This window comes from Felis catus, chromosome E1, assembly GCF_018350175.1.
Source record: "Felis catus isolate Fca126 chromosome E1, F.catus_Fca126_mat1.0, whole genome shotgun sequence".
NCBI classification, from domain to species: Eukaryota; Metazoa; Chordata; class Mammalia; order Carnivora; family Felidae; genus Felis; species Felis catus.
Window position 1 is genome coordinate 1,764,269 of NC_058381.1, and position 24,747 is coordinate 1,789,015.

Consider the following 24,747-nt stretch of genomic DNA (forward strand, 5'->3'; position numbering starts at 1 on the left):
GATTAACCAAAGCGAAGACGCCCCTTGGCAGGACTTGACGGAAGCCCGGCCCTTCCCTGTTGGAGTGGGCAGGGGCCACAGGCTCTCAGCAAAGGTTTCCATCCCCCCCCCCCCCAGCCACAGGGTAAGGCCGAGGGTGCCCTGGGGCACCCTCAGTCACTTCTGATTTACCCAGCATGGCCCCCCTGACCGCTTCCACCAAAACCCACTCATGCAGCTTCTGCCCCGCCCCGTCTGCCCCCTCTCTCCCACCTCTGCTGGCTTATCCTGGCTGGTGTCCGGGACGGGGAGAGAAAACGGAAATAAAAGGGGGCCCGAGATGGTGGGAGCTGGTTGAATTGTCTTTATTAACAAACGGAATATCCAAGGCCACTACATTGAGGGGGGGCGGGGCTACTTGCTGCTCACACTATATACAGAGGCAAGCAAGGGGGTGCAGAGGGGGTGAGAGCTCCCCGCTCCCTCCCGCCACCAGGGAAGGACAGAGGCTAGAAAGAAATGGGGTCGGAAAGGGGGAAATGTTTTGGCTGGCGGGGTCCCCCCTCCATTCCCTGGGGTTTGGGGGGAGGGGAATCATTAAAGTGCTTTCAGAAAATGAGGAAATGGTCCCTGCCCCTGGAGTGGCTGGTGACCCCCCCCCAAAACCTAGGGCCCAGCGACCCCCCCCAGGGTCTGGTACATTCAAGGGGGGAGCCGGCTCCCCTGACGTGCAAATGAAGGGGCCCAGGGCCCTGCCCAGTCAGCAGCAGTGGGGGACCGGGCCTGAGCGCACCCCTCCCAGCGCTCTCCTCTGAAATGGAGAAAAGGGGGGTGGGGCTAGGCCCACTCAATTCCTGGTGAGGGGAAGCTGTGCCTCTCCCCAGAAGCTGGGACAGGCACAGGTTTTGGGGGAGAACCTATCGGGGAAAGAGGATGGTCACGTGATCACAAAAGCATCAGGGGTCAGAGGTCACGTTCCCAGCAGGCTCCAGTGAATCAAACCAGTAAAAAGCAAAAGCCCAGGGAGGGGAAAGAAGGGAGGCCTGGGGAGTCTGGCTGTAGTGGGGAGAGCTGGGTCCACTGGGGCAGCCCCAGCCCGGGCCCCGTCACCAGTTCATGATGCAGTTCCGATTCAGGGTCATGAAGTAAACCTGGCTGCTGCCCCCGGAGCGGACAGAGGCAAAGAACACCTGGGTGGGGTAGGAAGGGGGGGGGGTGTCTCAGCCAGGAGACAGAGCCAGAGAGAAGCTGCTGCGAGTAGCCTCTCAGAGAGCCCCGCGCCCTCCCCTCGAAAGGCAGAGGTGCTCGCGGATGGGGGCGGGGAGGGGGGGCAGCCGCAGGCCTCCTGGGCGTCCAGGGCGCTCTCAGGGACGGAGGGCGAGGAAGGGCGGGCTGTGACGCAGGCTATGCCCCCTGGACCCGGTCTCACGAAGATCCCCCAGCCCCCAGCCCCCCCCCCCGGCACCCCCCCCCCCCCCCCCCCCCCCCCCCGGCTCCAGGGCCGGAGGGCAAAGGGCCTCCCACCTTGTCGTTCCGCTCACACAGGAACTTAAGCCTCTGGGCTCGTTTGTGCATGAAGACGCCGTCCAGGTGGCCCGTCTCCACGGAGCGGATCTCAATGGCTTTCTCGCCCCAGCCCATGATCTGGTTGGAGCAGATGTAGGCTGGGGGAGAAGGGGGTCGGGCGGCAGTGAGTGGGCCACGGCCCGCCGCCCACCCCGGGGCAGCCTGGGGGCGGGGCCCACTCACCCACAGAGGTGGGCATCTCTCCCCACTGCAGCACCACGTCCTTGATGATGCGCCCGTACGTGTTCACGTACACGCCCTCGTCCTCGTAGCACAGGAGCATCTCCATGCCGTCCGTGTTGGGGAGGAAGATGATGGCGTGGGGCGTGATCTGGCTCTGGATCTGGGGACGAGAGCATGCGTCGCACGCGTGTCCAGAGCCCGGGGTGGCGGTCGCGCTCCTCCCGAAGCCCCGCCAACTTACATGCACGGGGATGTAGATGTCGTAGCTGTTCCCCGAGTCGACATCCACAGCGTGGAAACCGGCACTCGAGCCGTAGATGACCTTGAGCCGCTGACCCTCCTCCACGGTCAGGTCGACCAGCAGAGGGCGGTGAGGGAGGTCGGCGAAGGACTGTGGAGGAGAGAAGGGCTCAGGGATGCGGCCAGGGTGCTGGGCCGGCGGAGGGGCTGCGGTGGGGACTACCTTGAAGGCCATGAACTTGTGGTAGGGCTTGGGGGCCCAGGCATACACCTCCACGGAGCTCTTCAGGGCGATGACCAGGAACTTAATGCGCTCGTATTTCACTGGGGGCAGGGAAGAGGAGTCCCACGGGTCGGTCACCAGACCCCAAACCCAGTCGCCCAGCCTCTGGCTTCGAGGCTCAGCCACTAAGCTCAGGGCCCCCTTTCCGTCTTCTCGTAAAGCAACGCGCCCTGGCCACCGCGTTGAGCCCTCCTCACCCACGCGGTAGTGCCCGCAGCCCTCCATGTCGCCCACGGTGGTCCAGCCCTGCTTCTTCTCCACTTCCGGATCGTTGTGCAGAATCTTGTTCCGGAGCCAGGACAGGTAATACACCCGCAGTTTGTTCCTTTTCCCTGAAGGGAGGACACACACCCCGTCACCCGAGGTCCAGCATCCACCTCTGCGCCGTCCTTCCCCTGCCCCCCCCCCCCGCCCCCCCAGGGGCTGAGCAACCGCGGCCCCGCCTCCGGGCCCTCCTCCCAGGCTGCAGGCGGCCGGCAGCCCAGAGCGGAGCCCTCCCCCGCCCCCCTCCCCACACCTGAGATGGTGATGAGCAGGTTGAGCCCCTCCAGCACGTCCATTTGCTGGAAGCGCCGCCGCCCGATGAGCCCGTACACCTTGCCCTGCCCGCTTCGGTCCAGCAGCATCAGACCGTTCTCGGTGCCCACCAGCAGGTTGACGCCTGCAACGGGAGCCCTTGGGCAGATGAGAGGCAGCCAGGCCCTCACCCGACCGGGAGCCCCGGGGTGCGCCGGACCCCTCTTTTCCTTCCCGGCCCTGGCTTACCCCAAAGGGCCGCACAGAGGATCTCGGAATTGAATCGCTTCTTGTATTTCCGGATCTCAGGGGTCTCGCTGTGGGCCCGGGTGTTGGTGGGGTTCACGTTGACCACGGAGCCTTTCCGCACGTCGTACTGGAGCTGATCAAGCCGACCGCCCTCTCCCCCGACCAGGGCTGCCGGGAAGAGGAGAAGGGGGAGGGGAGGAGGGCTGTAGCCCCCTCCCCTGTCCCTCCTGAACCCAGCCCTACATCTGGTGGGGGCCCCTGCGAGCGAACGAACGAACGCTCAGCAGGAAAGGGGAGGGAGGAGGAGCAGCAAATGGCCTCAAACAATCCGTATCCAGTCAGGTGCCGGGGCCACTCTGAGCATCTCTCCTCGCGGCTCTGAGGGGCCTTAGGCGCCCTTGCTGCCTCTGTGCCAGGGTAGGGGCGTGGGGCCAAAGCGGAGGCCACCACTGCCTCCTAAAGCTGCGCCATCAGAGGCCCACCTGTGCCCTTCACCAGGCCTCACGGCAAGTCTGTCCTCCTGTCCTCACCTGTGATGGGGATGGTATCCCCACTGCCTCCGGGCTGGTAGATCCCTAGGTCCACAAACATCGTGAACGAGCTCTTGCCAGGGGCCTTTACCAGCCCACGAGACTGGTACTGTGGGGGTGGGGCAGCAGTCAGGCAAACACCGGACACCCGGCCCCTGGGCCCCCCAGCCCCGCCCCCACCCCCAGGTTGCCGAGCTCCGCCCCACCCCCTGCAGTGGCCCCCAGCGCCCCTGCCCGCTGCCCCGTGGGTCTGCATCCGCCCACTTACGTCGCCGCCTCCCTCCTTGGATGGGGGGCTTTGACCTTTGCCGCTCTCGGTGGGCGAGTGGCTGGGCTGGACCACATCGGGCAGGTTTGTGTAGCCGTTGCTGTCCGCGTGCAGCAGGCTGCGCTCCTCCTCAGGAGTCTGCAGGGACAGAGGGAAGGGAGCCAGTGCCCGGCTGAGGACGGGGGAGAGCAGGTGCCGGGAAGAAGGGGGGCCCACTCACGCGCTGGACCACCATGGTGCCGCCCCCATAGGGGGTCTGGGTCCCCGCGATCTCCTCCACGTCATGGACCACCATGGTGCTGACGCTGTCTGTGTCTCCGTCGCTGCCACAGGACAGAGAACGGCCATCAGTCCCCAGGTCCTGCCTGCCACGGGGTGGAGACAGAGGGGGACCGGCGGGTGCTTCGCACTGGCTCCTGGTGGACATGGCGGTGGGAGGCCGATGGGGACCCCGGAGCAGACCCCGTTGTCTAGATCAGCAGTGACGGCCAGGGTCCCCTAGGAAAAGGAGAACCCTGCCCTCCCCCAGAGCGCCCCATACCGGGCCCCAGGGGTATCTCTGCTCCCCTCTGATGGCTCGCCATTGCTTTCTTCCTCGTCCTCGCTGCTTTCCACCTCCTCGCTGGAAGACGAGTAGTCCATGGCCTTCTTGGGAGGCCGCGGGGCCTCGTCCAGGGCCCGCTCCTTCAGGAGCACGAAGTCCTGCAGAGGGTGCCGCGTGAGGAGGGGAGGGGAGGGGGGGGTACAGGGGGTGCCAGAGGGGAGGGGCTCCCGAGCAGACCTTCTCACTAACCTCGCCGATGGCACGCTTATAGCTCTGGGAGGGGCGGCGGGGGGAGAAGGACAGCCAGGAGGAAGCAGGAGAGAGGTGAAGAAAGGTCAGTAGCTGAGAAGTGCAGCCCGCAGCCCCTTGGCACGAGGGTTAAGGAAGGCCCCACCCCAGCACCTGGCTCCTGGGGGCTCCCGAGGCTCCCAGCCCCCACCCAGGAGACGTCAGGGCCGCAGCTGCGGACTTACTGCGGGCCGGCCCGGCCGGGAGCGGTGGTCATCAGGCTTGGCTTTGTTCCCAGGGGAGAGCACTGGGGAGCTATCCAGCTTGGAGGAGGCTGCGTGAGGCAGAGCGGGAGAAGGAAGGTCACGGACACCTGGTCATTCGGGGCGGACCCCAGAGCTCAGCCAGGCTCCACATCCAGCCGGGCCCAGCCTGGCGCCCAAGGGTGTCCTGCCTAAAGTTGCCAAAGGCAGGATCCCTATGACAGAGACTGGGTCCCGGCCCCGGAGGAGGCTGCCCAGGCTGGCGCCATACCTCCCACGCGGTTCCGCTCCAGCGAGCCAGCCTGGGGCAGGTGCCCATGCGAGGGGAGGGCACCTTCTGAGCGTTCCCAGCCAGGGTCGCTCCTCCTGAGGTCGGGGTTACTGTGGGGAAGGCAGAGACAGGTCAGGAAGATAGGCGTCCCCCTGAGCGCTGAGCTGCACAGCAGAGGGAGCCACCACCAGGGGGGAAGCAGGTGGCAGGAGCGAGGGCAGGAGTGAGTTGGGGAGGGGACAGACAACTCCATTACCTACAGGCGTTGGGCGGACCAGGGGGCTGAGCGGGGGGCCCCGGAGGCTTGGGGGAGCCCCGCTCGGCCCGCCTTTGCAGATAGATTTGCCAGGCGGAGTTGCTGCGAGGTCTGTGGAGGGAGCACAGGGGTGCCGGGGGCGGGGCGGGGGCGCTGAGGTGACGGGGTGGGGGCCTGCCCACCCCGAGGCAGGTAACCTGGTAGACTCCCCTCTGCACAGCCCGCCCCACGCCCCGGGCCACCACGCGACTGCCCCCGGGTGCTACCTGGCACGGACGGCCTGAGCCGGCCGGGCCCCTCCGGCCCCACTGGTGTTAAGGGCAGTGGCGATGGACGAGGTCCTCTGAGGCACCTGAGGAGGGCGGGGCGGGGCGGGGGTCAGTGTGCTCGGTGCCAGCGCCGGGCCAGACGCTCCTCAAGCGTGCGGCCTCATCTAGGCCCCCGATGGGTACACTCCCCGCTTCGCATGGACAGGCAAACTGAGGCTAGGGGAGCTGAGGACTTTGTCCACAGTCACGGAGCGGGGACTCCACCCCAAGAAACCAGCCCCTAGAGCTCCCCTGGCACCCTGGGCATTCTCCCCTCCTCTCAATCATCCCTGGGGGCAGGGACACAGCCCCGGGTGGGCCTCCCGCCCTCCCGCCAGCAGTGGCAGCCGGCCCTCCTCCTCCCTTCCAGCCCTGAGTGCCTCTCCATCTCGCCCGCTCCCCACTACTCGCCACCCTTTCCCTCCCAGGCTGTTTGTCTCCCGTTTCCCCGGCCCCGCGGCCCCACCCGTACCTTGGGTGGGGTCTCAGTGTCCGGCCGGACCCAGGATGGGGGATTCGGGCTGGGGCCAGGCCCTTCCGAGGTGGGATCTGAATTCTGGCGGATGACCGCTCCTCGGGTGCCGGGCGCGGCAGTGGGTGTGGGGACGGCAGGGTCAGGCTCGTGGGAGGCCGGGAAGGCAGCCAGGTTTCGGGTGGGCTGGTCCTGCAGGGACTGGGATCGGGGTACGGGCGCTGCATATGGCTTCAGTGGGACCCGGTGTGCCACCAGGCTCTGCAGGGAAAGACCAGGGAGGGTGGGCTGCCCGCTCTGAGGCACGTCCCCCCTGGGAGGGGGGGGGGTGCCTGGGCCGGGAGGAAGGAGCAAGGAAAGCCTCGGGCTTCCGAGTGTCCGCTGCAGGAGACGTGCTCCTGAAGGCCGAGAACAGCCAGGACGGGGCCCGCAGCGCCCCCACGGTCCCTGGCTAAGGGTGCGCGCGCTCGCGTGCAGACACATACACGTGACACAGCTGTGCGGAGCGAGGCTCCTGCGTGTGTCACCGCGGGAACGGGGACAGACTCACCTTGTGCGGTCCCTCCTGGGGCTCCACCGGCCTCTGCATAGGAGGAGTTTGGGAAAGGGGGCCCGCAGGCCCGGGGGAGGCCTGGGGGACGGGGGTCTCAGGCCCTGCGCCGCCGGGCTTGGTTTTGGCCAGGGGAGAGTTCTGCTGCTTATTCATCCTCGTTCTTTCTTCCACCTGCGGTGGGAAAGGGCTTGCGTCCCCCCTTCTCAAACCACAGGTACCCCCCCCGCCCTCCCCCCGACACCCCCCCCCCCCCGCGCCAGGCGCCCCGTTCCCCTTTCCGGTGCCCGCCGCGTGCAAGGTCTCGGTCTCGGCGGTCGGGGGCCGCGGGTACCTCGCGCGCCCAGGCGGGCTTGTCCGCGGGACCGACGCCCCGGCCGTAGTGATACAGCGGCTTCCGGTCTGTGGGCGGGGCCTGCTGCTGCTGCTGCTTCTGCAGCTGCTGCTGCTGCTGCTGCTGCTGCTGCAGGGACTTGAGGTAGGCGTGCTCCTGCTGCAGCTGCCTCTGCAGGCGCTCGGACTGCCGCTGCTCCTCCAGCTGCTTCCGCTTGTACTCCTGGGCCCAAGGGTAGGGACGGCGGCTCAGCGCGGGGCGGCCCCACGAGGGCGCGGGCGAGCCCTTGCCCTCCTCCGGCCGCTCCGGGTGGGGAACGGGCGTCTTCCCCCCCGGCGCCTGGCGGGGTCCCCTCCCCGGAAGCGCCGCCGCCCCCGCTCCGGCTCGGGAGCTCTGAGTCCGCATCTTCCCCGAGGAAGCCGGGGACCCCGTTACCAGCAGCAGGGCCTGTTCCTGGAGCAGCTGTTGCTGAAGGATCTCGAGCTGTCGCTGCTCCTCCTCTAGCCTGTGACGAATATATTCCTGGGGGGGGCGGGGTGGGAGGGCAAAGGGCAGGGGGAGAGGAGGAAAAGGCGAGGGGGTGGGGGGCGGCGGCGGTGGCGTGGAAAGGCGGGATCGGTGGGGTGAGGATGAAGAGGAAAGCGGGGAGAATCAGAGAGAGGACAGACGGGGTTGGGGGGAGGCAATGAGGAGGCGGCGGGCGTGCAGGGCCCCGCGAGCGGCGGTGCAGGGGTGAGGCGGCGAGGACGGGGCGAAGAGATGGGGAATGAAGGCACAGAGACAGGAAGAGGGCAGGGAGCCGGGGTGCGGGTCGAAGGGTGGGAGAAAACAGAGAGAGAGAGTGAAGCTGGAAAAGATAGGGGGAATCTGGGGGATCGGGAAAGAAGCAGAGAGGTGTCGGGTGCAGGGAGGCAGGCGGCGGGCGCAGGGGGAGGCGAGGGAGGGCCGGGTGTTTGCGGCGGGCGCTGTACCTGCTCGCGCTCCGCCTGCCGCCGCTCCTCCTCCCGCCGCAGCGCCTGCATGTCCTCCAGCCGCCGCTCCTCCTTCTCCTGCAGCTTCCGCTGCTCCCGCTCCCGCCGCTGTTGCTGTGAGGGGGGAAGGGGTGGTCTGCGGGTCTGCCCCCGAACTCGGCAGGGCCCGAAGGGGGATCGGGTCCCCTGCCGGAGCGGAGACGCCCGCTGGACGGCGCGGGCAGAACCTGCCCCTCGGGACACTGGTGGTGAAAGGCGGCGGCCCCCACCTGCTTCCGCAAGCCCGCCGGCCCCAGAGCCCCGGGGGGGGGGGGCGGGGGTTCGGCTCAGGAAAAACCGCTGGGCGAGGCGGCCGCGCCGGGGACGTGCAGGCTGTGCGTGCCTGCTGCCCACGGTGGGCCACCTAGGAGGACACCTGTCAGCTCCTCCCGCAAGCGAGCAAGCGGGCGACGGCGCAGTGACGGCCGCTGACCACAAGGGGGCGGCAGGCGCGCACAGGCGCAGCGGCGTCCAGGCCCGGCCGCCCCAACCTGAGCGGAGCGCGGCCCGGAGGAGCGGCTCCGGGGACACTCTGGCCCTCCGCTGCCGCCAGCAGCCTTTACCACTCCGGGAATCCGTGCGCGGCGCCAGGCTTTCCCACAGGGTGTCCTTGGTTCGGGGGAAGCAGGGGCCGCTTCGGGAAGTCGGGCCCGGAGCGTGGGGATGCTTCTGTCTATACCATCACTTAGATGATTTTTGTGTGAAGTCTGGCTCTCCGTACACTTTAACACCATGGAACGTTTCGGCCCAAATCCCATCATTTAGGCAATTTTAACCCAACCTAGACCTCCTTCCTCACCATGACCCTCCTGCAGAGGAAATACATTTGAGCACAGGTGTACACAAATACATGCTTTTTAAATTGGTGAGAAGAAAACCCTGCATCTATCTAAAAGGAAGCTTACTGGGGCGCCCGGGTGGCTCAGTCGGTTAAGAGTCTGACTCTTGGTTTCAGCTCCGGTCATGATCTCACGGTGTGTGAGTTCGAGCCCTGCATCGGGGCTCCGTGCTGACAGCTCAGAGCCTGCTTGGGATTCTCTCTCTCCCTCTCTCTCCCTCCCCTCCCCCACTCTCTGTCTCTAAAATAAAGAAATAAAACTTAAAAAAAACTAAAAGGAAGATTATTCATGAAAAGGTATCCCCCCTCCCCCCCCATCCACCTCCATGAGTGGCTGGGCTATTTTCCAGCAAATCTCAGCCCCAAAACCAAAAGTAGAAGGCGGGTCTCTACAAGGAGCTTCCTGCTCAGGGCGCACAGCTGCTTGTGGGCCAGATGCCCGGGGCGCTGCAGTGCGCAGACACTGGGGGGGACCTCGGGGCGGGGGGCGCGGGGGGGGGTGACGGGCGGCAGCACCAGGACAGACATCCAGAGAGGCTGGCCCCTGGGGGCCGCTGACGCCACCCACACAGGGCCGGCCGGGCCTCTGACCCCGCACGGCGCCTTCCCGCAGGGACCTGCAGGCCAGGGGCTGGGCCGTGAGGGGAACCGGTTCCGGGGCGGGGGTAGAAGGGCGAGCCCGGCGCGCAGCCCCACCTCCTCCACGCGCCGCCGCTCCTCCTTCTGCTCCTCGATGCGCCGCTGGCGCTGGTGCAGGAGATGCTTGATGTGCGCCTCGGGGTCCCGCTGCTGCTGCTGCTGCTGCTGCTGCTGCTGCTGCTGCTGCTGCTTCAGAGCCTCCGAGTTGCTCTTATTCTCCTGCTGGAGCCGGAGGAACTCCCGGCGCAGGGTGGACTCCCCGGGCACGTTCATGATGGAGCTGGGGGGCAGAGCCCGGCCACCGCTCTTGTCCCCGTGGGAGTCTCCGGCCGCGGCCAGGGGACGGGACGCGCGCCCACCTGCCTGCCCACGGGGGCCCTGCCGCCCGGATCCCCAGCCTGCGGCCCCCAGTTGACCCCCGCCCCGACCTCCCGCTCACTCCCTCCGCCCATTCCACACTCCGGGGTGTCCCACGGCCTCTGCCTCTCTGGCCCACCACCCCGCACCAAGGGTCCCCACGCCGGGGGCACTGCTGCCCTCCGACGGGGGTGGGGGGGGTGGTGGCCCACCTCGGCTCCCCCTCCTCTCCATGGCTGTCGTCTTCCTCCTCGCTGCCACTGTACTCATACTCCGTCTCCTCTGCAGGGGGAGGTCACCGCTGTTTCTTTAGCCAGCGTCCCAGATCCCACCCAGGTCTCTAGGGAAACCTTCGATGGGGATGACCAACACCTGCCGTGTGGAGCTTGGGCCCAGACCCCGCCGGGGGCGGGACGCGGCAGACCGCACACGCGCACTTACGCACGCGCTTCTGCAAGGATGTAAAAGGGTGGCCCTCCCTGGGAGGGTTGCCTGGGATCAGCAGTCAAAGAAGGAAAAACCCCACTGGGACTGGAAGTTTGGGAAGGCGGTCTCCGCGGGAAGGAGGAGCCAGGTGGGGGTGCGTCCTGAGACCCGAGACCCAACGCTTGGTGCCTCTCTCGCTCGCCCACTGACCCTTCTCGCCTCGCTTCTTGCGGGAGCGGTCGATGTGGTCCTTGAGCTGGATGCGGACCTGGCGCTCTGTGGGCTGGTCACGGATGAAGGGGAACTTGAGCAGCTGTTCCGTGGGTGGGCGGCTCAGGTAGGTTTTGATGAGACACGTGTCGATGAAGTCGATGAACTTCTTAGACCTGGAAATGAAGGGTGCTCACACTGGGAGGGCCCTCTTGGCAGGGGGAGATCACAAGCAGAAGAGGGAAATCCCTCATCCAAAAGCCCCCTCGATTTCTCCTGTCTCATCCATGTCCCGAACCTGGGCCCTGGGCCTGCCCCACTGTGGTGCAGACCCACACCTGGACACGGGATAAGATGGCAGGGGACACTGGGGGTAAGGCAGCAGGGGACACAGCAGGGGACACGGTGGGTAAGGCTAGTGAGGGATGCAGGGAGTAAAAGTAGTGGAGGACAGAGGGGATAAGGTGGTGGGGGCGCAGCGGGGTAAGGCTAGTTGGGGATGCTGAGGGTAAGGAGGTGCTGGGTGGAGGTGGTGGTGGGGCTTTGTCCAGAGGCCCTCCTTCCCTGACACGCAAACCCCCAGAGACCTACCATTTCTTGGACTTGAGTCTGGGGGGTGGGTTCCGTGGGATGAGGAAGAGGGCTCGCATGGGGTGCATGTCACACAGAGCTGGCACACGGGAGGAACACCATCAGTCCCTCACGCAGCCATGCCGAGAGCTGGAAGGAGCCCTTCCTACCACCCCTCCCTGCGCTCCCAGATGCCACACTTACGGGGGGCTCCCTCTGCCATCTCGATGGCTGTGATTCCTAGAGACCAGATGTCACTCTACAGAGGGACAGAAGAAGGGACAGGAGCATGTTCCAGACAAGCCTCTTCAGGGCCACGTCTGGGTCCCCACCCCTTCCCCAGGCCAGTCTCCAGCCTGCCCACCCCTCACCACCCACATACCATTACAGCTGGTGTTCTCACCCTGACCGACTTCTGGTCTCCCTACCACCCCCTCTCGCTTCCTGCCCTTGGCAGTCTCCGTGCACCCCACTCTGCTCTGTACCCTGTAATCGTAGGTGGCATCAGGGTTCTCGTCACAGGCGATGACCTCCGGGGCCATCCAGTAGGGGGTCCCGATGAAAGTGTTCCGCCTGCCCACAGTACGGTCCAGCTGGGCACTCACCCCAAAATCCACTGGGAAGACATGGAGGGTGGGGTCACGACAGAGGGCCATGCCTGCTCCCCTTGCCCTGGGCCATGTGCGCCCCAGGGCACCCAGACGTTCTCTGGCCCTTCCGCCCCATCAACGTCTCGTCTCGAAGAGCCTGACCTAATCTCCGTGTTGTGGCAAGACAGCCACGTGAAAAGGCCAAGGGACAGGCAGGAGGGACTGGGATCCCCCGTCTCCCCAGGGGACCTACACAGCACCTGTGGCATATGGGTGGCGGGGCCTCTCGGGGGAGATGAGGAAGGGCAGGAGAGAGACTCCCAGCCTGCAGGTGGTTAGACCTGAGCCATCAGAGGAAATAGAGGGGCCTCCCCTTCTGTCCTGGAGGTCTGTCCCGGGGCCCCATTCACCTCAGGAGGGAGCGACCTACCCAGCTTGACCTCGGCGTTCTCTGTCAGCAGCACGTTCTGCCCTTTGATGTCTCGATGGATCACCTTGTGGGCGTGGAGATGGGCTAGGCCCTGGGGCGGGACAGTGGGGAGGTGAGCCTCGGTGCTGGAGGACGTGTAGGAGAGCCAAGGAGCGGGGCAGGCACCAGCACGCACAGGGCCGGGTGGAAGGCGCAGCCCCCGCCACCCCGGAGCCCAAGCGCAGGCTGGGTTTTCACGGGGAGCGTCCTCAGAGTGGTGGCCCCCGAGGGTCCCCGGCAGCCGCGGGGCCACGGGCGAAGGGGCAGGCTTGTCCCCCCGGCCGCCTGAGATCACGCCAAAGCTGGGGCCCTGTCCGTCCCTGCCCCCCTCGGCCACCGCTGCTCGGAAAGGATGCCACTGCGGGGCCTCCCGTGCAGGGAAGGCCCGGGTGTGGGCAGAAGTACCAGCTGGGGCCTCACCCGGAGGATCTCCCTGCAGATGTAGGCGATACAGTCCTCCTTCAGGGCGTTCCCTTTTGTGTTCTTCACCAGGTCTGTCACGGAGCCGGCGCCGCAGAACTCCATCACCAGCTACGGCCCAGGAGCGCCGGAGGGAAAAGCATCGGTCAGGCAAGGCGTCCCCCTGCCGGCCTCCCGGGGGGAGGACCCCAGGGCCCCAGCCGATGTGAGCCGCAGAGCAGGGGTATGAGACTGCTCACAGAGGCCACAGGCTCCCCGAGGTTAGGAGAGGAAAAGGCAACACCGGGGGAAAGACAGGCCGGGCAGGGCGGAGGGAGACAGGCTGGGTCCCAAGTAGGAGCCCAAGGAACCGGGGACGCGTCACACAGAATGACGCGCACGTGCGTGTTTTCCTTGAGGAGCGCCCAATGTTTGCACCAGGCCCCCGCTGGGACCCATAAGCCCCAAACTAGAACTCCCTGGCGTGGAGGTTGGCAACCTTGGCCACATGGAGCTGATAATTTACATTTTTAAATGGTTAAAAAAAAATCGAAAAAGGAAGCATACAAAATTCAAAGTTTAGCATCCTAAATAAAGGCTTCTGGGAATACAGTGGCCAGGCTGAGTGGCCGGGACAGAGACTATATGATGCGCAGAGCCCCACACATCTACTCTCCGGCCCTTCACAGAAAGTCGGCCACAGCCTGACCCAGAGACAAGCAAGGGGCTAAGGACCAGCGATTCTCCAGGTCCGCCAGAGACGAAGCAGTGCGGGGGGTCCGCCAAAGAGCTGCAGGGGGACGGGGCGCCTGGGTGGCTCAGTCGGTTAAGCGGCCGACTTCGGCTCAGGTCACGATCTCGCGGTCTGTGAGTTTGAGCCCCGTGTCGGGATCTGGGCTGATGGCTCAGAGCCTGGAGCCTGTTTCAGATTCTGTGTCTCCCTCTCTGACCCTCCCCTGTTCATGCTCTCTCTCTGTCTCAAAAATAAATAAACATTAAAAAAAATTTCTTAAAAAAAAAAAAAAGAGCTGCAGGGGGAAACCTGGTGAGACTGCAGCACAGAGGCAGGGGCCAAATCGGTCCCCCGGGGACTCGGACGCCTGTTCAAGTGCTTCCCTGCACGTTTTCCAAAAGCCACGTGCAGCGCAGGAGGAGGCTGGTCGGACATATACACGTGCAAGTGCGAGAAAGGTCACTCGCGTGCCTAGCGCCCGGGCCTGGGCCTCGCCCTCTACCAAGCTCAGGGGAGCAGGCTGGGAGGGGGAAGGACGGCGTCCATCGCGCCCGGAAGGGAGCGCCCAGCCCAGCGCCCCCAGTCCTCCGTGACGTCACAGGAAGTGTTGCTCACCTCGCTCTGTGTGCACAGTCTGTGTGAGTGTCTCTAAAAAGACTAAGTGCCTTGGAAGCAGGGACCGTGACTCGCGTCTCTCCGTGCAGGGTACACAGAAGGTGCTCAATAAGTACTTGCCTGGCAACTGGTGGGAGGGGGGACCTAGCACCAGCTTTAAGCTCCCCACGGCCGCCACCAGGCTCCCTGGCGCTCTCCCCTAGGGGCCGGGCTGGGCAGCAGAAAGGGTGAGGCCGGGAAGAGGCCCGGGCTGGGGAGGGCAATGACTCTCAGGGATGTTCTGGGCCAGGAGGGAACACGGGGGAGGCCCAAAGGGGCCACAGCAAGCTCCGGGTGGATTAATCACCCAGGAGGGCCTGTGCACTGCCAGGAGGGCCTGAACTGCTGGAAGCACAGGCGTCTGGGGCTGCTGCTCTCGCGGGGGGCGGGGTACCAGGGCAGGACGGACGGGCGCACCTGCTCTCCCAGCCCCTGCTTGTTGCCACCTAGTAAGCACGTGCCGCACACAGGGCGAGGTGCCGGTCAGAAGCGTGGGCAAACCCCAGGACGCTGCCCCCCAGACACGCAGTGGACGAGAGGCGGCAACAGGCGAGGCACCACGCGCATCTCACCCAGAGCTGGTCGTCGTTTCCGGGGGGGCTCTTCTTTATGAAGGCCCCGTAGTAGGTGGCGATGTTGCGGTGGTGAGAGTACTTCTTTAGCATGTTGATCTCCTGCTTGATCTCCTCCTCCTCGTCCTGTAAGTGGGAGGGGGTCAGCCCGCGAGCCCCCAGCCCTTCCCTGCGCCCCCACTCGCCCTGGGCCCCCACCGCCCCTACCTCCGTGACGTCCATGACCTTGATGGCAGCCAGCTGCCCAGTCTTGACGTGCCGACCCTGCGGGACAGAGAGCCAGGAGTGGAGGGTGTGGGTCTACATCCAGGGAGGGCTGGATTCTGGGAGAGGCCAAACCTTTTGGCTGTTTTCTGTCTTAGGCAGTGTCCCTGTGGTACCGGACCCCTTCACGTATGGGTCGGCCACAGGGGCAGACAGGGCTCCGAGGACAAAAAGCGCTACGCTGGGTAGAGATCCAGGGTCTCCCGCCTACAACGGCTGAGGGAGGAGGGTGGGATTCACCGACGCTTTGCTGTGGCCTCCCCGGCGTGGATTTGCCACAGTCTGAAGGATAGAGCAGGGAGTCAGAGATCCTCTCCTCCCTGGGAGGGGGCTGGAGGGGGCGGGAGGGGGCTGGACGAGGGCTCTGCCTCTCTGGCAACTTCTATGCAGGACAAAAGCACCTGGTTTCCCACCCCGCCCCCTCTGCCCAGGAAGCCTTCCCCAGAATCTCCCCTACTCTGTTTTTAGTAGTACTCACAGGGAAGAATAAAGACAGAGCTGAGATTGGAGGGAATCTCGGGGAAACAGAGAAGACTGGCTGACGTGCGTCGATGCCCCATCGCCAGTGCGAGTGGGAAAGTAACTTCCAGAGCGCGTCCCTGCCATTCCCCCTCCCCCCAGCCTTCTGACGTTCCTAGCGGAAGCCTTGGACAGGAAGGTCCAAGCCCTCCCAGGGAAGGGCAGGGTGGGGGGAGGCAGCCCCTTGTGGGGACGGACATGGGGACGGCCAGCCCGTGGATTATCTTTCTCCTCAGCAGTCATTTGAGACCCCAAGCCCAGAGAGGCAGTAGAGAACAGGGCTACTCCTGCCATGGCAACGGCCAGGCAAGAGATGGGTGAACCGGGGATGCCTTTTCCCCAAAGCTTACAGGGCGGTCCCCGTGACCCCTGCGACACGGGGACGTGTGAACGGGCTCAGCTCCGTGGCGGGGCCTGTGCCCTCGGGGCCTCCAGCTCTGGGGCAGCACCCTCCCTGGACTCATCTGCCGGGCGGGCAGTCCCCCCCTCCAAGGGTGCCGCCAGGCTAACGCTACATGCAGCCGGTGGGGAGATGCTACTTTGTGTGGGGGAGAGGGGTGGCGGCTTCGGGAGCTCAGGCACACCACTTCCGCCCAGGAGGCCCCGGAGCTCCACCAACTGCAAGGCTGGGTCTCCCTGCGGCCTTGGGAGCAGCCAACCTACAGCCTCGCTCTCTGAGTCCCCAGGGGAGCGCCCCGGCCCGCGTCCCTGCCCACACCCACCCGGTACCAGGCCTGCTCCCGCAGCACCCGGCACGTCTGTGCTCACCACACAGGCCAGCGAAAACAGCCCCCCTCCTGGGCTTCCCTCCCCCATCATTGTTACCCTCTCTCCCCGCGCCCCCTCCCCGCCACCCAGATCCCCAGACCTATGGTCCACTTCTGTCACCCTCCCAAAAGGGCCCCGCGGACGACGGGCACCCTCCCACACGTGAGTCTCACCTTGTACACCTGCCCGTAAGTTCCATTGCCCACAACCTCCACCAGTTCAAAGATTCCAGCGGGGTCCTGCAGGGAGGGGGATGAGAGGGGGAGAAGGAGGAAGCGTCAGGGCCTCAGAACAGGACTGTGAGCCAGAGCGGGGAAGAGGGATCCAGTGGGAAGAGGGCAGCCTGGTACACTACGAAGGGCCTCAGGGGAACCCCGATGGCCAGCTGCGCTTTTCCTGGGCTGGTTCGGAGTTCACGTTCTAGAGGAAAAGTCAGAAGAAGGTGAGAGAAAATGGACGTTGGGGACCAGGTGGCTTTCCAGACGTCTCCTGACTTCACGCTCAGTGACACGCTGAGTCTGTGGCCTCACGTGCGAAGCGGGGGCGCCCGAGGACGCGCCCCCGGAGCTGGGGTCAATTTGAAGTGAGGCGACGCCCATAAAAAGCCTGAGCCCCTGCCTGGCACGGAGCACGTGTGCAGTGGGAGCTAATCGGCACCGTTACTTCGTTTTGTAGAAGCAGGGACGGGGAAAGCCAGCGGGGGGCCGGATTCGAGAGCCTCCCTCCTGGGTCCCTGTCCCTCTTCTTCCCGGTCCCGAGACCCAGGGCTTCCGGGCCGGGGCTGGGGGCGCTCTCGGGGAGAGCAGGTGACGGCGAGAGGGCCTCCGGGAGGGGCGGTGGGGACGCGGCACTCTCAGTCCCCGCTTTCCGGAGCCAGCGGTGCCAGGAGAGGCACGGGGCTCAGACAAAGCCTCCACAGAGGCTCACGGCCCGCGGGACCGCAGCTGCTGGGCGGCCACCCGCACCCCCGCCGGCGGGACTCGATTCGGAGCGGGAGGCTGGGCGCGCCAGCCCGAGGGGCCCCACCCGCGGGGAGGACGTCACGAGAAGAGCCGGGCCGGGGCCTCTGTGCCGACAACCCGAAAAGGATGCGACCCGAAACTCCTTTCGCCCCGACTCTGAAAACCAAGCTAGGATTTCTGGAAAACCAAACGCAAGAGCCCCTCACCCTGGGTCCAATGCCATCAGCAGGGAGACACCAGCCCGAGGCCTCCGCAGAGCATCCACACCGACCTCCCTGGTCACAGCGTGCGCCACCGTGTCCCGGAGCCGGAAGAAAGGGAAGCAGCGAGCCCAGCCCGGGGCCGACGGCACATCCCGACCGCTCGGGTCGTCCGCGGGGCAGGGCTGCCCCTCCTCTCGGGGCCGCGCTGACCGGCCCGGGAGGGATGTCGTGGCTCTGTGTGGCCGAAACCAAAACCACACCAACAAGGCCACCTTGACCGGGTCTCAAACAAACAGCGGGCCCACAGGAAAGGGACAAGCTGTCACCGTGGGGGGACCAGCGCCAGGTCTGTCTGAACCGAGACGTGCGAGGAGACCGGGCCCCGTTCTCTCGAGCGCCCGCAGCTCCACGCTCGGGGAGGGGGCCCCGCAGCCCCCAGGACGGGCTCACCCGCGCTGGCACCTCCGACCTCTGCCTGTGGGCAGGTCCCCGCTTCCGACACAGACGGAGACAGCAAGAGGGGTGCTCCTCAGCCAATGGGAAGCACGATGCCCCCACGAGTCCGACCACGGCACCGCGAGCACCTCAAATCGGCACAGACAGATCTCATCTCGGACCCCGACCCGCCTCCTCCTCACGTGTGTGGGAGACACAGGGGTATGAAAGCCACCCTTGAGGTCAGACACAGTGTCCGGGTTTGCGGTTCCAAGCCCGTTTCCTGACCCACAAACCAGGACGGCCGCACCTGCTGGGAAGGGTCGTTCCGAGAATCAGGTCGAGACCAGGCATGTGACACGCAGTCACGGTGCCCGACAGCTTGCACGGAACATGCTCGGGAGGGAGGCTGTCCCTTCTCCGCCTGTCAACCGCGGCACCGTTTTCCACACCGGTCACCCTGTCCTTCCTCCCCTCCTCCCAGTCCCGCCCCGGCCCCGGGCTCCTGCCTCCCGGTCCCCTCCAGCTCCCGGAACAGAGTCCCGACACCTCCATGCCGGTTGCGTTGCCCCCTTCGGTAGCCAGCCGGTGGATAATTTCCGAGGCTGGGTCTGTGCCCGCCCTGGGCCGGGCTGGGCCCTGAGCAGGGAGGTCTGCAAGGCAGCTGTCCCTTGCTTCTCTCAGCTGTTAAACGTTTACCGAGCACAGATAATCCAGGGTGGCGACCCCCCAGCGGACACAACGGGAGCCCAACACACAAGAAGCACGGAGGGTCCCCGATGGACCCGCAGTCGACAGGCCGAGTGCCCCGAGGCAGCGGTGCGGATTTGATGCCAGAAGAACACTGTGGGCTGTCCAGGCTTCGAGAAGCTTCCAGTGGAGTGGAGGCTCCTGCAGAGCAACCTTCCAGGAGGACGCGGGCACTGACCGCTTCGGGGCGTCGGACTGGGAAAAGGTCCCTCTCACAGCCTCAGGGACAGCCATCAGTCAGGCCTGGCATGTCCACAGGCTCCTGGAGGAGAGCACACTGGGTGGAGTGGACAGGAAGGAGGAACAGAGGAGCTGAGGCTGGCCTCTGAGGAACAGTTGTGCATCCCCACGGGGAAGGCAGGACAGCCTGGGGGAAGCACGCCTGGGGGAGCACCGGGAACATCCGTGTGGCCAGAGGGGCTGCGGGTGAGGAGCAGCGGAGCCCAGAGGCACAGCAGCCCCTGGGGAAGCCTGGCCAAGAGGAAGGGATCAGGTGACAGGCAGCAGGGCAGACAAATGGTTATGGAGACAGGAAGGCGTCTCATGCCCGTGGAGGAAGAAGACAGAGAGACAGGGGACCGAGGAGGCGCGCTGGATGGGTCTCTTGGGGCCCGTGAGGGCATGTGTGTCCATATACATCCCACCTTGTGTAGACGGCACGCCCCACGGGCTTACAGTGGTAACGCGGCACAAGTCTGGCTTCTCCCCGACTCACACACCCGAGGATTCAGAAGGCCCAGTTCAAATGGGATTCCTTCACTGATCTGGCCTCACACGCGGGCCCTCGGAACCTGCCTTGTCCGTGTGCTCAGTCACTCTCTTCGCTGGGGATCCGGAGGACCCTCCGGAGGAGGTGCTCTGCTCCTGGGGAGCACCAGCCAGTCCCGGCCCCTGCACGCAGACCCAGCCCCATGACAACACTGCTGGAGGCCTCCTCCAGCTCTTCCTCTCGGTGCTCACACTCAGGGTGGGGGCCCGGATGGGGAGGAGAAGCTGGGGAAGAGAGGCCTACACAGGATGTCCGGGGTGCGGGCTCTCAAACCTCACAGTACAGGAGAATCACTCGGAAACGGACTCCTAGGATCTGGCTCCAGGGGCTCTGGTTTAGCACACAGGCCTGGGGGGAGGAGCAGAATCTATACATTTAAGAGATGCCTGCCCCCCCCCACCCCTCCCAGGGGTTCTAACACACTCCGAGAAGCTGCACCTCAGGGAGGTACTGGCAGGGGATGGGGTGTGGGGTCCCCGGTAGCAGTAGGTCTGCGTGACCTCGGGCGGCAGCGCGGGCAGCATCTCTGTGCCACGAACTGATGAACGACTGCCCTCCCGTGATGGCCCCTCAGCCCCTCCGTCCTCACACCAGCCCTGCCTACAAACGACCTTTTCCTGCCAGCCAAGCCAAATCCCGCTGTTTTCAGGAAGTCCTCCCTGAAAGTCTTCCCAAGCTATCCCACCCATGAATTCCGACTTCGATGTCACGGTGGAGACGGTGAGATTTAAGTTTCTCAAGAACAGGACTAAGGGGACGTGCATTTTTAAAAAATAATCTGAGGGGCGCCTGGGTGGTGCAGTCGGTTAAGCGTCCGACTTCAGCCAGGTCACGATCTCGCGGTCCGGGAGTTTGAGCCCCGCGTCAGGCTCTGGGCTGATGGCTCAGAGCCTGGAGCCTGTTTCCGATTCTGTGTCTCCCTCTCTCTCTGCCCCTCCCCCATTCATGCTCTGTCTCTCTCTGTCCCAAAAAATAAATAAACGTTGAAAAAAAAATTAAAAAATAATCTGAGATTAAGACGAGGTTGTCAACTCTTGCCATTTCTATTCAATGTTACACTGGTGGTTCTAGCCAGGGTGATTAGGAAAGAAGAAATAAAAGGCATCCAGGTTGGAAAAGAAGAAGGGAAACTGTCTGTGTAGATGACATAATCAAGGGTGCAGAAAATTCTAAGGAATCTACTAAAAATCTATTAGAACTAATCAATGAATTCAGCAAGGTTGCAGGATGTAAGACTAATAAACAAAAACCAACTGTATTTCTATGTACTACAACGAATAACCCAAAAATGAAATTAAGAAATCAACTCCATTCATACTAGCATCCAGAAGAATACATTTAGCCAAAGTGTCAGACACGTGCACTGAAAACTATAAACATTGTTGGAATAAGTTAAAGACTTATGTAAACAGAAAGATTTCCCATGTTCATGGATCAGGATGCTTAATATTGTTAGTATCTATAGATTCGATGCACTTCTATCAAAATCCCAGTGGGCACTTTTGCAGAAACTGACCAGCTTATCCTAAAAATCCTATGGAAATGCAAGGGATCCAGAAGACACAAACAATCTTGAAAAAGAACAAAGTTGGAAGACTCACACTTCCCGATTTCAAAACTGACTACACAGAATAGTGATAAAGGCAGTGTGGTACCGGCATAACGATGGACATACAGATCAATGGACTGGAACTAAAGAATCCAAAAATTAACTCTTGAGTTTGTGGTCAATTGATTTTCAAAAAGAGTACCAAGTCATTCCACAGTCTTTTCAACAAATGATGCTGGGGCAACTGAGTGTCCACATGCAAAAGAATGACACTGGATCCCTACCTCATACCATAGACAAATGTTAACGTGAAATGGATCACAAACCTAAAAATGTAAGAGCTAAAATCATAGAAATCTTTTTTTTTCCCCTGCCCCCTAACACCACAGAAACCTTAAAAGAGAACACAGGAGTAAATTTTTATGACCTTGGATCAGGCAATGGTTTCTTACAAATGACACCAAAAGCATAAACAACAACAAAAACCATAAATTGGATTTCCTCAAAATTTAAAACTTTTGAGCTTCAAAGGACACCAACAAGAAAGCGAAAAGACAACCCACATAATGAGAGAAAACATTTTAAATTATGTATCAGATGGCCACCTGGGTGGCTCAGTTGGCTAAGCATCTGACTTCGGCTCAGGTCATGATCTCATGGTTCATGAGTTTGAGCCCCAGCTCAGAGCCTGGAGCCTCCTTCGGATTCTGTCTCCCCCTCTGTGCCCCTCCCCGACTTGTGCACGCACACACACGCCCACTCTCTCTCCCTCTCTCAGAAATAATACATGAATCAGCTTCAAATAAATGAATAAATAAATGAAAAAATAAATATCAGATAAGGGACTTGTATCCAGAATACAAAAAAGACTCCTTAAGAATAAAATAATAAAAAGACAACCCAATTAAAAAGTAGGCAAAGGAGGCACCTGGGTGGCTCAAAAGTCCAACTTTGGCTCAGGTCACGATCTCACGGTTCGTGGGTTCGAGCCCCATGTCGGGCTCTGTGCTGACAGCTCAGAGCCTGGAGCCTGCTTCAGATTCTCCCTCTCTCTCTGTCCCTCCCCTGCTCACACACACACACGCGTTCACACACACTCTCTCTCTCTCAAAAATAAATAAAAGATTAAAAGTTAAAAAAAAAAAAGCGGGCAAAGGATCTGAATAGACATTTCTCCAAGGATCTACAGTGTGGCCAATAAGCACCTCAACAGATGTTCAGCATCATTAGCCACACACGGCCACGAACGGGCTAACTCAAAAGGACGGACAACGACACGCACTGGCGAGCATGTGGAGAACTTGGAGCCCTGCTGGGAACGTAAAATGGTGCCGCTACTTTGGGAAACAGTTTGGCAGTTCCGCAAAATGTAAGACAGAAAGTTCCCACATGACTCAGCAAGGAGACGTCCCAGAGAACGGAAAACATACGTACACACAGGAATCTGTACACGCAGCGTTCACATGAGCGTTATTCTCAGCAGCCGAGAAGCAGCAATAACCCAATGTCCATCAGCCGGTGAACGGATAAATACCCGTGCAACAGAATATTATTTGGCAACGGAAAGGTATGAAACAATGACCCACACCACAACGTGGACGACCCCTGAAAACACGCTAAGTGGAAGAAGCCGGTCGCAAGGCCCCGTGTTGAATGGCTCCATTTCTGTGCAATGTCAATGGCAGGCAAATCCGTAGGGGCAGAAAGTAGCGGCGGCTTCCGGGAGCAGGGGGATGGCGGTGACTCCCAGCGGGCACGGGATCTTACTTGGGGCTGAGGACAACGCTCTGACATTGGACTGTGGCGACAGCAAGTCTGTGAAGCCACCATCGTCTACTTTACAGAACCCTGTGCTATGTGAGCTCTAGTCTCGACAAAGCTGGGGTGCCCAGCTGGCTCAGGCAGAAGAACACGGGACTCTAGATCTCAGGGTCGTGAGTCTGAGCCCCACGATGGGCACAGAGATTACTTCATAAAAACAAAACACAATTAAAAAAAAAAAATCTGATGAGCGTGTCCCACGGCACTCAATAGACTGTTTTGATCGGGGACGGTTTCCACACGAAGAAAGCAACCCTACAAACGTGGGAGGGGGCCCTCAAAGTGCTCTTGGTCTGGTAACACATACGAAGTCCTGAGCCAAGCACAGAAAATGATAAAATCTACGTGATTCAGAGTTAGGGAACTCGGTTCCCGTTTTCGGCTCTGCTGCTAGGAGGCTGTGTGTCTGGGGGTAAGTCACTTAAGCTCTCTGAGGTCACGGTCAACAAGAGAACATTCCGGCTCACTCTCTACGGTTCTAAATGCTCAAATCCACTCCCCACAAAGCTGTCAACCTAATGGCTATGTCATCACTTCCTCCCCGTGCGCCAGGGTCCATGCTGGGCTCAGGAATGCAGCGGTGAATGAAACGAGGTGGTCTTTGCCACAAGGTTGCTGACAGTCTGAGGGGGGAGGCAAACACTTTAATTATAAGCGAGGGGCTTGTCTGTGCCACAGACACATCAGGGCACTAGGACAACACCCTTCCCAAGTCCAGGAATTCAGGGAGGGGCTCTAGTGAGGACGGCAGGGTCTAAGAGCCCTCCGGTGCTCTCCTACGGGCAGGGGACGCTATCACCTGTCCCCTCCGTGTGGCCCTTACCCGTCCTGCTTACATGTCTGTGTCAGACACCTGTCTCGCGGCCCACTCTTCCCACAGCCCTTTCACAATTAAGTAGCTGGCAACCTGGCATCTTCGTTCTTCCTGGCGCTGCTGAGGGCTCCGGAAGTACAGGGTCATGACAGACGTGGAGGAAGGTGCTGGTGGCTCGCTCGAGTCACAGGTGAAGGGGGTTTGGAACAAGTGCGTTTCCCGCCCGGAGTCGAGTACAGCCAGAAAGTGGCAGAGCCGAGCTCTGCCCTAAAAACTTTTGACTCCGAGGCCTGCGTTGCCCTGCTCAAAGCTCCTTTGCCTAAGGGACCATGTTTCCAACCATTTGGTCTCATTCCTTTGCTCTTTAAAGCTTTAAGTAATACCTACACCCAACATGGGGTTCCAACTGACGACCCTGAGATCAAGAGTCACACGTTCCCCACCAGCTGGGCCGGCCAGGTACCCCCCGATTTGGTTCCTTCCTTCCCCGAGTCACAGCTCCTGGCCCTCAGCCGGGTTCCCGACCCAAGGTAGGCAGTCCAAGGCCACAGAGAAAAGACACGCTGGGGCGGACCTCCCACACCAGCCGTTCCCCGACTAGGACCCAGAGGGAAGACGCCAGACGGCACACGGAGTCAGGGCTGGAGAGGCCGTGAGCAGGTCAGATGCAGGAACGCGGAGGCTGTTAGTGGGAGGAGGGCCCCCGAGAACAGGGCAGAGTGGAGGGGGTGGAAGTGAGGACAGGACGCCCGACGGATTCCAGCTGTCCCCTGGTGTCACCAGGAACCCGGAACCGCCCCCGGAGCCAAAACAGCGGCTGTGCCGCATCAGACCGCAGTGAGATTCTGGGCTGAAAGTCAGTGAAAATTACTCCTGGTGGCCAGCCCTGCTCCACGAGCTTTACACGTGCCGAGTAACTGAACCCCACAGGACACGGAAGCCACTGTCGTTTCCGGTCGACAGATGAGGAAACGGAGGCTCGGGGAAGGGAAGTGACTTGTCCAAAGGCAAGCAGCTGACGGGCTCCGGAGCCGGTGACGCAGCCTTCCCTCGATCTGACCTGGCCCCGAGCCAGCGGGACCCCATCGCTACTCGTCACACGGTTACGTGTCTCGTCTCCCGCCCGGGACAGAAGCTCTTTACGGATGGAACACCGCTCGGGGGGGTACGCGGGCGCCACGCCGGACGGGCCTGAGTGAAAAGGCATCACACGCGGGACCACAGCGGACTCCGAACACGCGCGGATTTCTTCCGTGAACACAGGCCAGCACTGGAGATGCGTTTTCTCTCCCGTATGCTTTCTTTCTCGCAGCGCACAATCCCCTGACCGTGGGTCGCTAAGGCTTGCAGTGGAAGCAGGCCATCGGTAGTTAAGTTTGCGGGGAG

At 62.5% G+C, this 24,747-nt stretch overlaps 1 protein-coding gene across 13 annotated transcripts in view; it reads right to left on the minus strand.

The window, feature by feature from the left end:
- Nucleotides 1-328: 328 nt before the first annotated feature.
- MINK1 (misshapen like kinase 1) overlaps nt 329-24,747 on the minus strand; it is a 43,478-nt gene continuing 19,059 nt past the window's right edge. Inside the window, exons 2-34 of one of the 13 annotated variants that reach the window (XM_023243739.2) lie at nt 16,232-16,297; nt 14,715-14,771; nt 14,508-14,633; nt 12,570-12,680; nt 12,111-12,201; nt 11,576-11,706; nt 11,295-11,349; nt 11,112-11,190; nt 10,521-10,696; nt 10,097-10,166; nt 9,585-9,807; nt 8,012-8,125; nt 7,476-7,562; nt 7,041-7,262; nt 6,707-6,880; nt 6,157-6,417; nt 5,643-5,728; nt 5,377-5,487; nt 5,121-5,230; nt 4,832-4,920; nt 4,608-4,631; nt 4,356-4,516; nt 4,035-4,179; nt 3,815-3,952; nt 3,547-3,655; nt 3,017-3,184; nt 2,769-2,912; nt 2,449-2,583; nt 2,192-2,292; nt 1,970-2,119; nt 1,729-1,888; nt 1,504-1,643; nt 329-1,169 (exon numbers count right to left, since the gene is read on the minus strand). In XM_023243739.2, coding sequence (XP_023099507.2) covers nt 1,086-1,169; nt 1,504-1,643; nt 1,729-1,888; nt 1,970-2,119; nt 2,192-2,292; nt 2,449-2,583; nt 2,769-2,912; nt 3,017-3,184; nt 3,547-3,655; nt 3,815-3,952; nt 4,035-4,179; nt 4,356-4,516; nt 4,608-4,631; nt 4,832-4,920; nt 5,121-5,230; nt 5,377-5,487; nt 5,643-5,728; nt 6,157-6,417; nt 6,707-6,880; nt 7,041-7,262; nt 7,476-7,562; nt 8,012-8,125; nt 9,585-9,807; nt 10,097-10,166; nt 10,521-10,696; nt 11,112-11,190; nt 11,295-11,349; nt 11,576-11,706; nt 12,111-12,201; nt 12,570-12,680; nt 14,508-14,633; nt 14,715-14,771; nt 16,232-16,297 — 4,098 coding nt within the window. In that variant the 3' untranslated portion in view covers nt 329-1,085. Of the gene's footprint in view, nt 1,170-1,503; nt 1,644-1,728; nt 2,120-2,191; nt 2,293-2,448; nt 2,584-2,768; nt 2,927-3,016; nt 3,185-3,546; nt 3,656-3,814; nt 3,953-4,034; nt 4,180-4,355; nt 4,517-4,607; nt 4,632-4,831; nt 4,921-5,120; nt 5,231-5,376; nt 5,488-5,642; nt 5,729-6,156; nt 6,418-6,706; nt 6,881-7,040; nt 7,263-7,475; nt 7,563-8,011; nt 8,126-9,584; nt 9,808-10,096; nt 10,167-10,520; nt 10,697-11,111; nt 11,191-11,294; nt 11,350-11,575; nt 11,707-12,110; nt 12,202-12,569; nt 12,681-14,507; nt 14,634-14,714; nt 14,772-16,231; nt 16,298-24,747 lie in introns of those variants that run through there. The other 12 variants (XM_023243741.2, XM_045045206.1, XM_045045205.1 and 9 more) reach the window with 12 other exon arrangements.